Source organism: Lynx rufus, unplaced genomic scaffold, assembly GCF_022079265.1.
Source record: "Lynx rufus isolate CCGP_SWC_20201006 ecotype Redwood Valley unplaced genomic scaffold, mLynRuf1.p SCAF_26, whole genome shotgun sequence".
In the NCBI taxonomy this organism is placed as follows: domain Eukaryota; kingdom Metazoa; phylum Chordata; class Mammalia; order Carnivora; family Felidae; genus Lynx; species Lynx rufus.
This window is the reverse complement of record NW_025814841.1, coordinates 14,942,252-14,955,647: the sequence shown is the minus strand read 5'-3', so window position 1 is coordinate 14,955,647 and position 13,396 is coordinate 14,942,252. Positions and strand designations below refer to the sequence as shown.

Here is a 13,396-nt window from a genome sequence, read left to right as displayed (position 1 = left end):
CCTTTGCTGGTCTGGTAGCCTATGCAGTGGGAGACTAGTAAGACTCTTTTTCTTTGGTAATACTTTTAAACTCCTCAAACAAAGGAGACCATTAGTTTTCATTATTCTCTATCCACCATAAACAATCACTTTATATATGAGTTCGCCTTTCAAATACTACTTAGCCATTATCCAATTCATCTCTAAAGATGTATACCCGAGATTACTTACCAGGGGGAGAAGTCAGATGACGAACAGGTCTTGCTGGTTGAAGCGGTTTACCAATCAATTTTTTGGTTTCCATTATCACAAAGACCTTGAAGTTCCATACTTGAAGAGGGAAAAAGACATCTGATCTTTTTGACAAGATAATCAAAATGCTTTAACAAATTTTATATACAAATATACATATGTGTGTGTGTGTGTGTGTGTGTGTATATATATATATAAAACCACAATACTCATTTGAAGATACCTACACCTTATAAGTTAAGGAGTTAAGGTGGAAAAAATCACAAGCCCTTAAAATAATATGTGACAATCTTTATAGCATCTGTCACGATGGAACATTCCCTCTTTTAAAACATTTTACTCCTTTAACTTGCCTGGCTTTTCTTTTGGTTTCCTATACCTTTGACTACCTCTTCTAACTTCCTTAGCTTATTCCTCTTCCTTTCTCCAATGAAATTCAGGAATTCTTCCAAATTTGGCTTCGATCCTCTTCGTTGACCTGATCTACTCTCCTCATGATTTCAACTACCTATCTACGTGATAGACATGCCCTAATTTATACATATAGCACCTACCTCTCTTTTAAATCCCAGTTCTATTTTCCTAAAGATATTTCCATTTATATCTTATCACAGACACCTCAAATTCAACATATCCAAAATCAAATTCATTACTTTGACTCCAAAGATGCTCATCCTCCTGTAGTCCTTAAAGTCTTCACCAACTCCCTCAGACCAACTTTGGCTAAATAAGATCTAAAATAAAAGTCTCCACACCATTAGTCTCTTAATTCCTGTCCATTCTACTTCCAAACTATTTCTCAAACCTATTTTCTTCATTCTCGCCACTACTCTTTTGGTTCCACAATAACTCTGAATTCATCTCCCTGATCACTCAGTGGGATTTAAAAACTCCCTTGTCTCCCTATGTTCCTGGGACACAGAGATTATGCCCACATCATGGCATTAAGAACATTGTACTCTACATAATGGCTGTTTGTCTTCCATACTTGGCAAAAGTGAGGAGCAGATTCTGTAACTGAGGAACAATATTTTCATTCACCCCCTTTCCCTGGCAACTAACAGTACCTGGACTGGATCCAAAGTAGGTGCTGAACAAATGGGTAAATATAACCTCTTTCTCTCCAAACTATGATCCCTTTACATACACACACCTGCTTAGAAAACGTCAGTTCCTCATCACCTCCTGGATTATTCATAATAGAAACAGAGGCCAACATCCATGTGTCATGCAGAGTAAACTATTTACCTAAGTTACGTTATTTAAGATTCAGAACAACTCTATCAATTAGGCACAATGAAGAGTGAAATCTCAGGTCTCAGGTGAGCCTACCGGTTGTTAATATTATGGCTCCAGCACCTAGTTATATAACTACGGAATACAACAGCCTCTACCTCCTAGGTTTGATGTGAAAACTAAATTATATGTATAAAGTATTAGCACAATGTCTGGCACACAGTAAGAGCTCAATAAATGTTAGCCTCATTATTTTTTAATAATACTAATTTTACAGATAAAGCTTAGAGAAATTAGGTATCTTGCCCAAGATCCTGAGTCTAGGAAGTGATAGCATGCCATGTTCACGCTTCTGGCCAAAAAGAATCAAGAATCTCCCCAACCATTTTCCACCCCATACCCAGGCAGAACTGAACAGGTTCGTACCCTTATGTGCTCACAAAACACCCCTGTATCTACCCTCTTCCAATGTGGTATTTACTGCACTAGTCGCAATTACCTTTTACCTGACCGTTAAATTACAGTTCTATCACACAGGTCTATCACCAGTGTCTAGTACAGTGTCTAGAACACTGTGGGTGTTTAATAGATTGTTGAATTCACAAATGTTATTTGGTTTTACCCTATACTTATACATTCTGGAGTTCCTTCACTCTCCCTGCTGTTCTTCTCCCAAAGTGCTTTCGTTTTTCAAGACCAAGGTCAAGTTACTTGCTTGGAAAATATTCTCATGTCTCAACAATAACGTTAAATAAAATAGTTCACATGAAGCTTTCTAGTTCCTAACAAATAGTTGACAGTAAAATAACAATAATTTATTTTTCCTCTTCCACTGACCCCTACTGTATTTTATTAACTATTCTAAAATGTACCACAGTAAATCTATTTCATGTGTTTGATTAGACCGAGTTAGCTGACACCGAAAAAACTGTATCTTACTTATCTTCGTATCATAGTACCTGCAACATAATTGGTTTTACTAAATAAATCTATAAATTTAAATACCTTCTAAATATAACTAAAACTTTCTGATGCCTGAATAGAATATAGCTTTTCAAATTATGATGCCTATTAAGACAAAACTAAAAATAAAATTCCACCTGACTTTATATCTGCTTATCCAAAGACAAATGTAACCATATGATTTTAAGCAGATCATTACCTAAATGACTGTTTCCCTAAGTATATAATAGGGTTAATAACTCCCTGTGAGCTCCAAAAACATACTTTTACCTATTTATAAATGCCTCGGGACATTTTATGCTAAGCAAAGAAAGTCAATCAGAGAAAGACAAATATATGATTTCACTTATATGTGGAATTTAAGAAACAAAACTGATGAACAAAGGGGAAGGGAAGCAAAAAACAGGGAGACAAACCATAAGAGATTCTTAAATACAGATTAAAAGCTGAGGGTTGCTGGAGAGGTGTTCGGTGGGGGGATGGGCTGAATGGGGGATGGGCATTAAGGAGGCACTTGTTGGGATGAACACTGGGTGTCATATGTAAGTGATGAATCACTAAATTCTATTCCTGAAATCATTATTACACTGTATGTTAACTAAGTTGGATTTCAATTAAACAATAAGTAAAAAAAAATGGCTCTAGACATTACTCAAATGTTAAAATCATAAATTTATAAACAACTTCTCAAAGTTAGCACTGATAACTAAGTGCAAAAACAGTTACTTTTTTCCTGAAGTTTGGAGAGCCAGCTAGTATTCCTCATTAATACCTATGGAGCTTTTGCGATGTGTCTCTTAACTGGTATTTCAACATGGCTATTAGCAACCTTCTAAACAAAACTCATGCCGTCCGTACTTTTTGGCAATACAACTTTGATATAATAAGAAACAAGAAAAATCTTATAAGCATATGTAGCAAAAAAATATTTCAGACAAATATTTATTGAACATTTTCTATGTGGAAAGAAAATCTTAAATAAGGACCAAAAAGCAATCTAATGTTGTGTTATTTAATGTTTATCCTAGACATTTTAATTAGGACCCTAATACTAGCATGTAGTAACTTTCCATCCTGTTTCCCATATGAAACTAATGAATCAGAATACAATAGAGTACTTTGGCACACACTTTCTTGTTTTTCACTGCTCAGCTGAAATTGAGTTGATAGGTTGTAAAGTTTTTTCCAGTTGCTGAGCAATGCAAATCCACGGTATTCAAACTAGGGATTTTCAAGAGTTGGGGAGTTACAGAACTATTATATGATTTTGCAACACAAGTATATAAACAAAAAATAAAAGATCTTTTAGTATCACCCACCCTTTCAATTTATAGTAGGAAAAATATAGCAAAGGCTCCAGATACATAAATTCCTATCAGTTAAGGAAATGAGAAAAGATGATGTCATATAGTATTTAATTTTTTTAAGTAAACTGTTTCTATATAGAGACACTGACATTATAGGGAATAAGCTTGGAATTCACAGTATACAACAGCATCATGTCTTAAACAGTGTTATTAATGGAAAAGGCAAGTATTTACATTAATTATTACAGTAATTATTATTGAAAAACTGAATCACAGGATTGAAATCTATGAAGGACAGGACTCCACAAACCAAAGCCTAACTCTCAGTTTAGGTCAAAAATCATAAAGATTTAACTACAAAAATATTATACAAAATAACTTCAATCTTAAACTAATGCCTGCTTCACTCACCCAATATAGAGCTCCAAAAGTTTCCTTTGAAGCTACTAATACTACCTAGGGCAGGCCTTTATGGTATCAACTGTTACAAAGGCCAACACTTGCAGAAGCAAACAAAATCGTACTTAAAACACTGGATAACAAGTAGTTGGCCAATCATAGAGTTGTCTTTTAAACTATGAATATATAGCTTTGTGGTATATTTTTTAAAAAAGCATTTTGATCCACCGTCTCAAAAATTTCATTCTATTAATACACGCTGAGAACTAGCTACTGAATAGTTTTTTTTTTTCAAGTTTACACATAGTCAACAAATCATCTCAAAAAGCCAACTGCCATGTCAGAAAGCTTCAGTTGCTATTCTACATCTAGCAATACTAAAGTATATCTTAGGTTCCTTTTCTGTTCAAAAAAAAAAAAAATTCAAACTAAATATAAATCCTAAGGACCCACCAATGTCCCAGACCAACTGGGACATAATCTTACTATGCAACGTATGCCATTCATTTCTTATTAAAACTCCATTTTTGAGGTCCTATTACATGCTAAATGCTTTACATATGTTATTTCATTTTGAGCCACACATTAAATACTGTAGAGAATCACTATTAGTCATCTTACAGATGTAAAACCTGATGCTCAGAAAAAGAAGAGAGATTCTCAAGATCACCTAGTATATATATATGGCAAAAATGAGGATTTAACTATAAAGTTCATGCCCTTGTCTCTAAACTTGCATGTTTGGTAAGTAAAACAAAGACATAGGACTCTCTACTATTCCATATGGACACTGCGTATATGGGTTTTTTTTAATGAATTAGAACATTTATACATAAATAGACTTGCTGAATAAACTAGCATATATAAATAATTTCCATTTCCTCAATTTATAATTTTTCTTAGAATACTAAATAAATTACAATGATTACTATGCTTTCCTTATTCTGTAGACATGGTATAACAGTGCCAAACTTACCACGGGTCACAACTTAAGAAAAATACTATGTACTGTATTTAGAAGCTGGATACTAATAATTTCCAATCTAAATTCTCTATTTCTTTAGAAAATGCTGATGATTCTGCTGCAATTAATAAGATCATACAGATGAATGGATAAAGAGTATGTGACATATATATATATACACACACACGCTTATATATACACATATACACACAATGGAATATTATTCAGCCATAAAAAAGACTGAAATCCCCCCCACTTGCAACAACATGGATGGATCTAGAGTATAATGCTAAGCGAAATATGCCAGTCAGAAAAACACAAAATACGAAATTTCACTCTTGTGGAATTTAAGAAACAAAATAAATGAACAAAGAAAAAAAAGAGATTAAAAAAAAACAAACACAAAAACCCTACACCCTTAAAAATAGAGAACAAATGGTTCCCAGAGGGAAGGTGAAGCAGGGGCATGAGGGAAATAGGTGAATGGGATTAAGAGTCACTTATCTTAATGAGTAATACATGGAATTGCTGAATCACTATGTTATACACCTGAAACTAACATAACACTTTGTTAACTACACTGGAATTAAAACAAAAAGAAATACAATCATATAAAATTAAATAATCTGAGAAGTGGAAACACCATGCCTTCATCAGACAGGATTTAATCTCAATTTTCAACTTCAAAATACTATTATGCTAAGTTAGGATTCCTTGAAACCAAATGCTCTTTGCAAGTAAACAGCACAGACTGATAAACTGATAGATGAGAATAATATAAAGGACATACAGGGGAGTTAAGACATAAACCGATTACGACTTAGGTGATAAAAGATATTTTATATTCCACAAATCAGGCTGCCAAATGAGAGAAATTTAAACTATCAAAAAGTTGTAAGAGGAGAGAGCGTTCCATAAAATACTTTCCATTTCATACCTTCTCTTTACAACTTACCAAAAAAAACCTTTTTGGTCTGTGATGTACCTTGCAATACAAACAAAATTTAACACTTAGGTAGGATAAAAACTGTCCAGATAACGTGCGCTTGTGGTCATAACTGATGTAACTGTCCTTTTCTTTAACTTTGCCTAAAATATCAGTAATTAAAACCTCTTGATACAAATACTGAATCATTATGTCGTAAACCTGAAACCGTTAGATGTCAATTATATCTCAGGTTTTTTTAATGGCGTATCTTTACTTACAACTTCTGCGAAATACCTTCAGTTACTTTCACGAACCATTTGATTCTGCGAATTAACCGTATATATGTTTCTTGGCTCTCTTTTTCCTATTGGGCTTTCTTTTTTATTGTCTGTAATTTAATCTAATTAATTAATTGATTTACTGTTGAAATTTGCCTCAAATTAGTAGTGATGGTGCCAGGGTATGGGGGACAAAGTCTTCAAACCATCGCACCACCAAGGACCAGGTCCTGGGACAGAGGGCGCTATGTACTTACTTTTTTCTGGCGTTTTTGTTTTTTTCTTTTAATTATGCCCTCACCAGCGTAACTCTCCCTGGGCCCCTGGCCCCTCGCCCTTCGCCAGGTGTTCCCACAACAGTCACCACCCTTTCCTCCCGACGGGCTCGCCCCCTTAGCACTCTACCACCCACCTAGGAGGCCCTGGGGGGCCTTGCCGGATTTGTCCCCCCCGATCCCGGACACCCCCTCCCTCACAACTCTCCCGGGGTCCGAGCTCGGAGAGGGCGCCCACCGCCTCCTCACACCCCGGGCCCGACTTCTGCCCCCCACCCCCCAGATCGGTTCATCCTCCCCAGCCACCTACCGCCTCAAGATCGGGGAGGATTTCGGGGCAGCAGCGTCGCCGCGCTCAACCCAAACGCGGCGGCCCAGCGCCCCGCTGCCCGTCGGGGAACGGCTCCCGCCGCGCGTCCGCTCGAGGCCGGGGGCGGCTGCAGCGGAGGCGGGGCCGACTGCGGCTCCGAGGGGCACGAGGCGGACAGGGGGCGGGGGCGGGGGCGGGGCCTGCGGTGCCGGGTCCGGAGCTCCGCCGCGCGGGGCCGGAACAGTTAAGCCGGCAGCGCGCGCGCCTCCCCGGGCGTGCTGGGCGAGCGGGGCTTCTGGCTGCCCGCGCGCAGTGCGGAGGAGGCCGGGGGTGGCCTCTCCGAGGTGCTGGCAGGCTCGCCCTGGACGGGGCGCGCCCGCATGCACAGCCTCCGGGACCCTAGTCGGCGGCCCTGCTCGCCGGAGACGGGGAGACGCGAGGCGAGCCGCCTGCGCCGGGCGGGCGTCGGGCTCCAGGCAGCGACTGTGAGCGAGGCCGCCTCTGTGAGCGACGCCTCCCGCGTCAGAGCTGCCGGCCGGCCCCGACGGCGCGGGCCGCTCTCCCCGCCGAGTCCTGCTAGGATTCGAGCTGCCAGCAACGGTTACCTTAATCTCACTCAGACTGCCGTCCCCAAAGACCAAGAATGGTTGAAGCACCTCCATCTGAATCTTTTGTTTTCAGTCTTCACCTTTATTCTTTCATTTCATTCGCCCCTCTGGGTGCTGGCAGGAGACACGAGGCGTGGGGCGGCTGCCCGGGGGAACGGGGTAGTTTGGTCGTCCCCGGGCTCACAACCCGGCGGGCGCCTGCGCTAGCTGGCACTTGGGGGGGGGGGGGGCGTGCTAAGTACTGTGCCGGAGGAGCAGATTTAGGCTGGGAGCGCAGTACCTGACTCGGGGCTAGGGCGTCGGAGCGGTTTTCAGAGCTGGGCCCCTGGTGTGTTGCATTTGGCCCGAGGAAAGAAGGCAGGAAAGGAGGGGAGGAAGTGCCCAAGGCAAAGTGTCCAGTGTGGGGTAGCTGGGATTGGGGAACGGATAGTGGGGAAATGAAACAGAAGAGGACATGAATTAGGTCTTAACTCTTCCTTAGTTTGTCCTTTTGAGTCTTTGCGAGATCATTCTGACAGCCGTTATGGGAGGGCAAATTTTGAGGGCAGGGGGATACAGCAGTGTTAAATAGGCCCACGAAGAGGCTTCCTGGGAGGCATTTGCAATGATTCCAGTAAGAAATTATGTCCTAGAAGTAGCGAAGATCTGAGAGATGTTGCTGAAGTGAAATCAACGTTTAGTGACAGACTGGATGGAAGGGTGAATAACGGAATCTAGGTAACTCGTGAGTTTCTGACTTGGGCAAACAAGTGAATAGGTGGTGGTAACATAAGGTAGGGAATGCGAGAGGCTGAACAGATTTGGGGAGGGAAATGATCAATTCAGAGTGGGACTCATAAATATATTATAATGGGATATTTAAGTTGAGGTAACCAAACAGCTATTTTAGAAATACAGAAAATATATAGCCATACATACATATGCCTATATACATACACAGACATATGTCATAGGCATTTAATGGGCAATAATGGAATATTAAGAAAGGGAGGTTGATTGAGAAAATTCATGCATTCTGGAAGAAGTATTTAGAGAACTCAAAAGACAAGTAACATCCAAAGGAGGTTGTGTAAAGGCAAAAGAAAGCTTGTCTAGAATAGGGTAAGAAGGAATGCCTCTCTGAAAAGGGATCATCTGGGTACACGTTAAAGCTGATGAAGAAGACTAGGAAAAAAAGTGTCTAGGTTAGCAGAATTTAGATATTAGTGCCCTGGGCAAGAAAAACAAAATTTGGCAAAATTCAGAAACTGCTTTGAAATCAGTATGGCTGGACAAGAGAAAAAGCAAGAAGAGAATCTTGAAGATGAGTTTGGAGAGATGGGAAAAGCCAAAAGCATACAAGGTTTTGTAGGTTCCAGTAGGGAGGTTTAATTTTATTATAAGAGCAATGGGAAACATTGAAGGGTTCCTGTGGGGCACTAATGTGATAGGATTTACCATTTTTAAAAAGGTGTGGTTTCAGAAGCACTTTCATGCAACGTTAAGATTTTGCTATTTAAATGTTTTAGAGACAGAGACAGAGTTCTAGCAGGAGAGGGGCAGAGAAAGGGGGACAGAAGATCCAAAGCAGGTTCCACACTGACAGGCTGACAGCAGTGAGCCCGATTTGTGGCTCAAACCCACAAACCGTGAGATCGTGGCATGACCTGAGCGAAGTCTGACGCTCAACTGACTGAGCCACCCAGGCGCCCCCCAAGTTATTGCTATTTGGATGTAGAAATAGCTTCCAGGAATACTCCTACCCCTACTGAGACAACTTACCTGGCATCAGAACCTAAAAAGTGCAGGGTCAGAGGCACGGAGCACCAGTAGTCTGTGGACAATGGAGGCAAATCTTTCCAACCCCCAGATGTAGAAAATTATAAGTGTAGGATTCAGTTCTCATCTGTAGTCAAAACAGAAGTTTTCTTCAAGAATATATTTAACAATATAACATATACATTTATATATATCACACAATAAAATTAGTTTGTATATATTACTATATGAAATCAATAGAAATTATTGTGACAAAAAAGTGAACCAGAAGAAAAAAAATTTTTTGATCAAACCAAAAATAGCACGACAGCGAGACAGTGTGAGAGCGGGGGGAGAGGGCAAAGGGAGAGAGGAATCCGAAGCAGGCTCCACATTAAGTGTGGAGCACGATGCAGGGCTCCATCCCATGACGCTGGGATCCTGATCTGGGCTGAGGCACTGAGCCACCCAGGTGCCCTGAGACACATTTTAAATAGAAGTAATAGACTCCAAATTTTTTGGTAATTGAAGGAGAATGAATCCTATAAATACACTGAAACTTTAAACTTGAAAAAATTTCTTGTTGATTTGAGTAGAGATACTAGCATCTACAAGGATAATCTAGAATTGATAATGCCCTTCTATGACAACAGCTTGGCAACAGGTTAGTAATTTCAAGAATATTTAAGGTTAATCACACTGATCAAGAAAAACTTGAAATGTTCTGTAATCACTAAGCTCACATAAGGAACTCCACAGGTTTCCCCAAAATTAGCACTACTAAAACCTGACATATTATTACTAAATAAGTTATGATTGAAATCAACTTCTCTAAATTTTCAATAATAAAAAATAAATTTTGATCAACTATGCTGAAGATATTACCAAACTATTTACTTTTCACAAAGAAAATGTGTTACAAAATTTTCAAAGGAAGAGTCAGTCAAAAGACATAAAAGTTAGGCGCCTGGGTGGTTCAGTCCATTGAGCGTCCAGATCTTGATTTCAGCTCAGGTCATGATCTCACGGTTCTTGGGATTGAGCCTGGAGTCGGGCCTGCTTAACATTCTCTCTCTCCTTCTCTCTTTACCCCTCTACTGCTTTCTCTCTCTCTCTGTCTCTGTCTCTCTCAAAATAAATCAACTTTAAAAAAATACTTCGAAGTTAAAAATATAGGTTAAGTAGAGGGGTGGTTCAGGCAGTTAAATATTTTTAAGGATTTTTTTAATGCCTGGCATTTGCCAGTCAGCTTTTTAAAATTTGTAACTGGTTGTCATTGCATTGCTTCTCTCATTCTAAGTAAACATTCACTTTGGTTTAAAAAAAAAAAAGGTTTGGAGAGCGGATTGAGGGAAAACAAGAGTGGAAATAGGAATCCCAATTAGAAAGATAATAGCTCACAATTAAATGCCTTTTATTAATTGTAAGTAGAGGTTTTTGTTGCCATTACATTTCATATCTTATTCACAGTACCTTCCTTTTAGTGAATAAAACCCTATATGAGCACCAATAACACACACACAAACCGGTTACCTGCTTTCACGAAATGTACCGTCTGGCGAGGTCGCAGATTCACAAACGCAATTCTAATTCAATAAGCTAATGGTGAAGATAAAGGCACTCCCAGTGTGTACGTGTGTGCCCGCGTAGTACTACTTATTAGCCTAGAGAGTTGGGAAAAGCTGAATAGGGCAGCAATCATGGAGTGCTTACGAAATGATCTCCTTACTAGCCTCCTGCCAGTAGTCTGCCTCTCATTCACTTCTTCCACATTTACAAAGCATTGTACGGATACATATACACACAGACGCACACACACATCATCATGACAGCAATACATGAAAAACCACAGAGACTTGGTTCTATTCATCTCAGCTCAGGGAAACAATACCACCACCAAAAACGTTTTGAAGACCTATGGCTGTTAGATGCCAGTCGCTGAGGATACGAAGACAAAGTGAGATAGGACTCAGTACGACCGAGGAACAATCGGCAAGATGAGAAAGATAGTCTTAAGGGTACCTGTAAACTAATAAGTAAAATAGAGAGGGTGGTATATGCAGTAGTTAGAAGTGTATACTTAGCACAGAAGTTGTACAAGGAAATAATTCTATCTGGGGATGACAGGAGGAAGAGGGACCATGGAAGAGTTCCTAGAGGCGGTAATGCCTGAGCAGGATTTCCAAGGATTAAAAGGAGTTTACCAACTTAAGGGATATGCCGTGCCGCCAGAAGGACATGTCCAAAGGCATACAGAAATGGAACAACAGTGAATACAAAAAACACTAGTAATTCAGTACTGCAGAAACACAAAATATGAGGCGCTGCTTGAGTCAGTGGTTCAGTATTAGGCTACAGAAGTATGGTCTTTTGTCTCCTAAAGGGTACAGGGAGACATTGAAGGACTCAGACATGAAGGACTTTAGAGATGATAAGATTGTATGTGTGTTCGGAAAAGAATCACCCAACTAACTGTTTAAAACGGGTCAAGGAGAGGGACAGGTAGCAGGCAAACCAAGAACGGCAGCAGAGAGATCAATGCATAGACGTTTACGGTCCCCCAGGCCCTGCTGATGAGAGCCACAAGTAAGGTAGGTAGGGGCATGAAGGAAGAGAAGTGCATGTATTTGAGAGAACAAAGGAAACCAGATGGACTGTAAAGGGTAGGAGAATGAGAAGTAAAAATGCTGAGGCCAGTTATTGATGTGGGCAGCTAGATGGATAGAAATAATGACAAGATATTGTGAGTTCCCTGAAGAGGAAAGAGGGAATGGGATGGATCTAGAGGGTAGGTGGAGGGCGGGGACAAAGGAAAGAACAGTTATGATAAATCATCTGCTATGAGAGGAAGGGGGTCTCCTGTGGAAAGTATGATAAGGGGCTATAGGACTTTGAAGTTTGCAAATAGTATCTGTGGGAAATTTACACAGAGAGCCGGAGACAGGTACACAAGGCTGAGGAGTAGCTGAAGGTGAAAACTAAAAATCTGTAGTGGTATTAATCTGTGTGGTTGTGGGATTCATTGGTAAATATAGAGAAGACGATGGAGTGGAAGGATAATTAAGAAACTGGAAGTGTTGAAAGTGGTATTCATGCATAGTGGTACCAAGAGAGTGAGAAATTTGTAACAATAGAAGAGGTATGTGTCCAGAGAGTGGACATCTGAGTGTGAGACTTTAGAGATGGAGTGGTTCTAAGTATGAGCACACTGTACAGCTAGAGGTGAATAGCAGAAGTGGAGCAGAGGTAAAGGTCATTAGGCTTGCGGGAATCGGAACTGAGTCCAGACCAGAGCATTACCATTCACGTTGACGCTTAAATCAAGGGCATATGGTAAGAATGAAAACCAGGTACCGAAGTCTACATTGATTATGGGAGAGTGAAAGGAGATTTACAGATGGCAGATGGTAGGTAGAGAGGATCTTTTAAAGGAAGGAGTAAGGCAGGTGTTCAGGAAAAAGCCAGGAAAAAAGTAAAGCATTGTATGAGCTAAGGAATTCTCTACACGTATCCCAAGCTTACTCTTCCTAAAAGCTTAAAAACCAATAAAAATGTAACACATTTTTTTCCTTATTTAAATGTCCAATATCTTAAGCCGAAGGTATAGCTGATGTAGAAATGTCAGGCTCTGCATCAAGGTTTTTCAGAAGAATTGATTTGAACATTGGGAACTTTCAGAAGCTCTGTAGCCAACCACTAGCACTGACACATATGCAGAAGCCACTCAGGGTAGGTATTTAAAAATTTTGTGCAGGGGCGCCTGGGTGGCTCAGTCGGTTAAGCGGCCGACTTCGGCTTGGGTCATGATCTCGCGGTCCGTGGGTTCGAGCCCCGCGTCGGGCTCTGTGCTGACAGCTCAGAGCCTGGAGCCCGTTTCGGATTCTGTGTCTCCCTCTCTCTGACCCTCCCCCGTCCATGCTCTGTCTCTCCCTATCTCAAAAATAAATAAAACGTCTAAAAAAATAAATAAAAATCTTAACAATAAAGCCATACCTAATTTCAAATGTGAACATTTAAAAAAATGAGGGGCGCCTGGGTGGCTCAGTCGGTTAAGCGGCCGACTTTGGCTCAGGTCATGATCTCGCGGTCTGTGGGTTCGAGCTCCGCGTCGGGCTCTGTGCTGACAGCTCAGAGCCCGGAGCCTGTTTCAGATTCTGTGT

The 13,396-nt window shown here is 40.5% G+C and overlaps 2 protein-coding genes across 2 annotated transcripts in view; both read right to left on the bottom strand.

Annotated features, from left to right (window-relative positions):
* Positions 1–283, bottom strand: part of CUNH8orf88 (chromosome unknown C8orf88 homolog) — a 29,243-nt gene extending 28,960 nt beyond the window's left edge. The window contains exon 1 of the mRNA XM_047088872.1: positions 211–283. Within this exon, the coding sequence (XP_046944828.1) occupies positions 211–283 (73 nt within the window). The remainder of the gene's footprint in view (positions 1–210) is intronic.
* A 6,604-nt stretch (positions 284–6,887) lies between these two features.
* Positions 6,888–7,553, bottom strand: LOC124519011 (translation initiation factor IF-2-like). Its single transcript, XM_047088935.1, has one exon. The coding sequence runs from the start codon at positions 7,551–7,553 to the stop codon at positions 6,888–6,890; it is 666 nt and encodes a 221-aa protein (XP_046944891.1).
* Positions 7,554–13,396: the final 5,843 nt, after the last annotated feature.

Coding starts and splice junctions, on each gene's coding strand:
- LOC124519011 (XM_047088935.1), bottom strand. CDS start 7,553: ATGGAGGTGCTTCAACCATTCTTGGTCTTTGGGGACGGCAGTCTGAGT.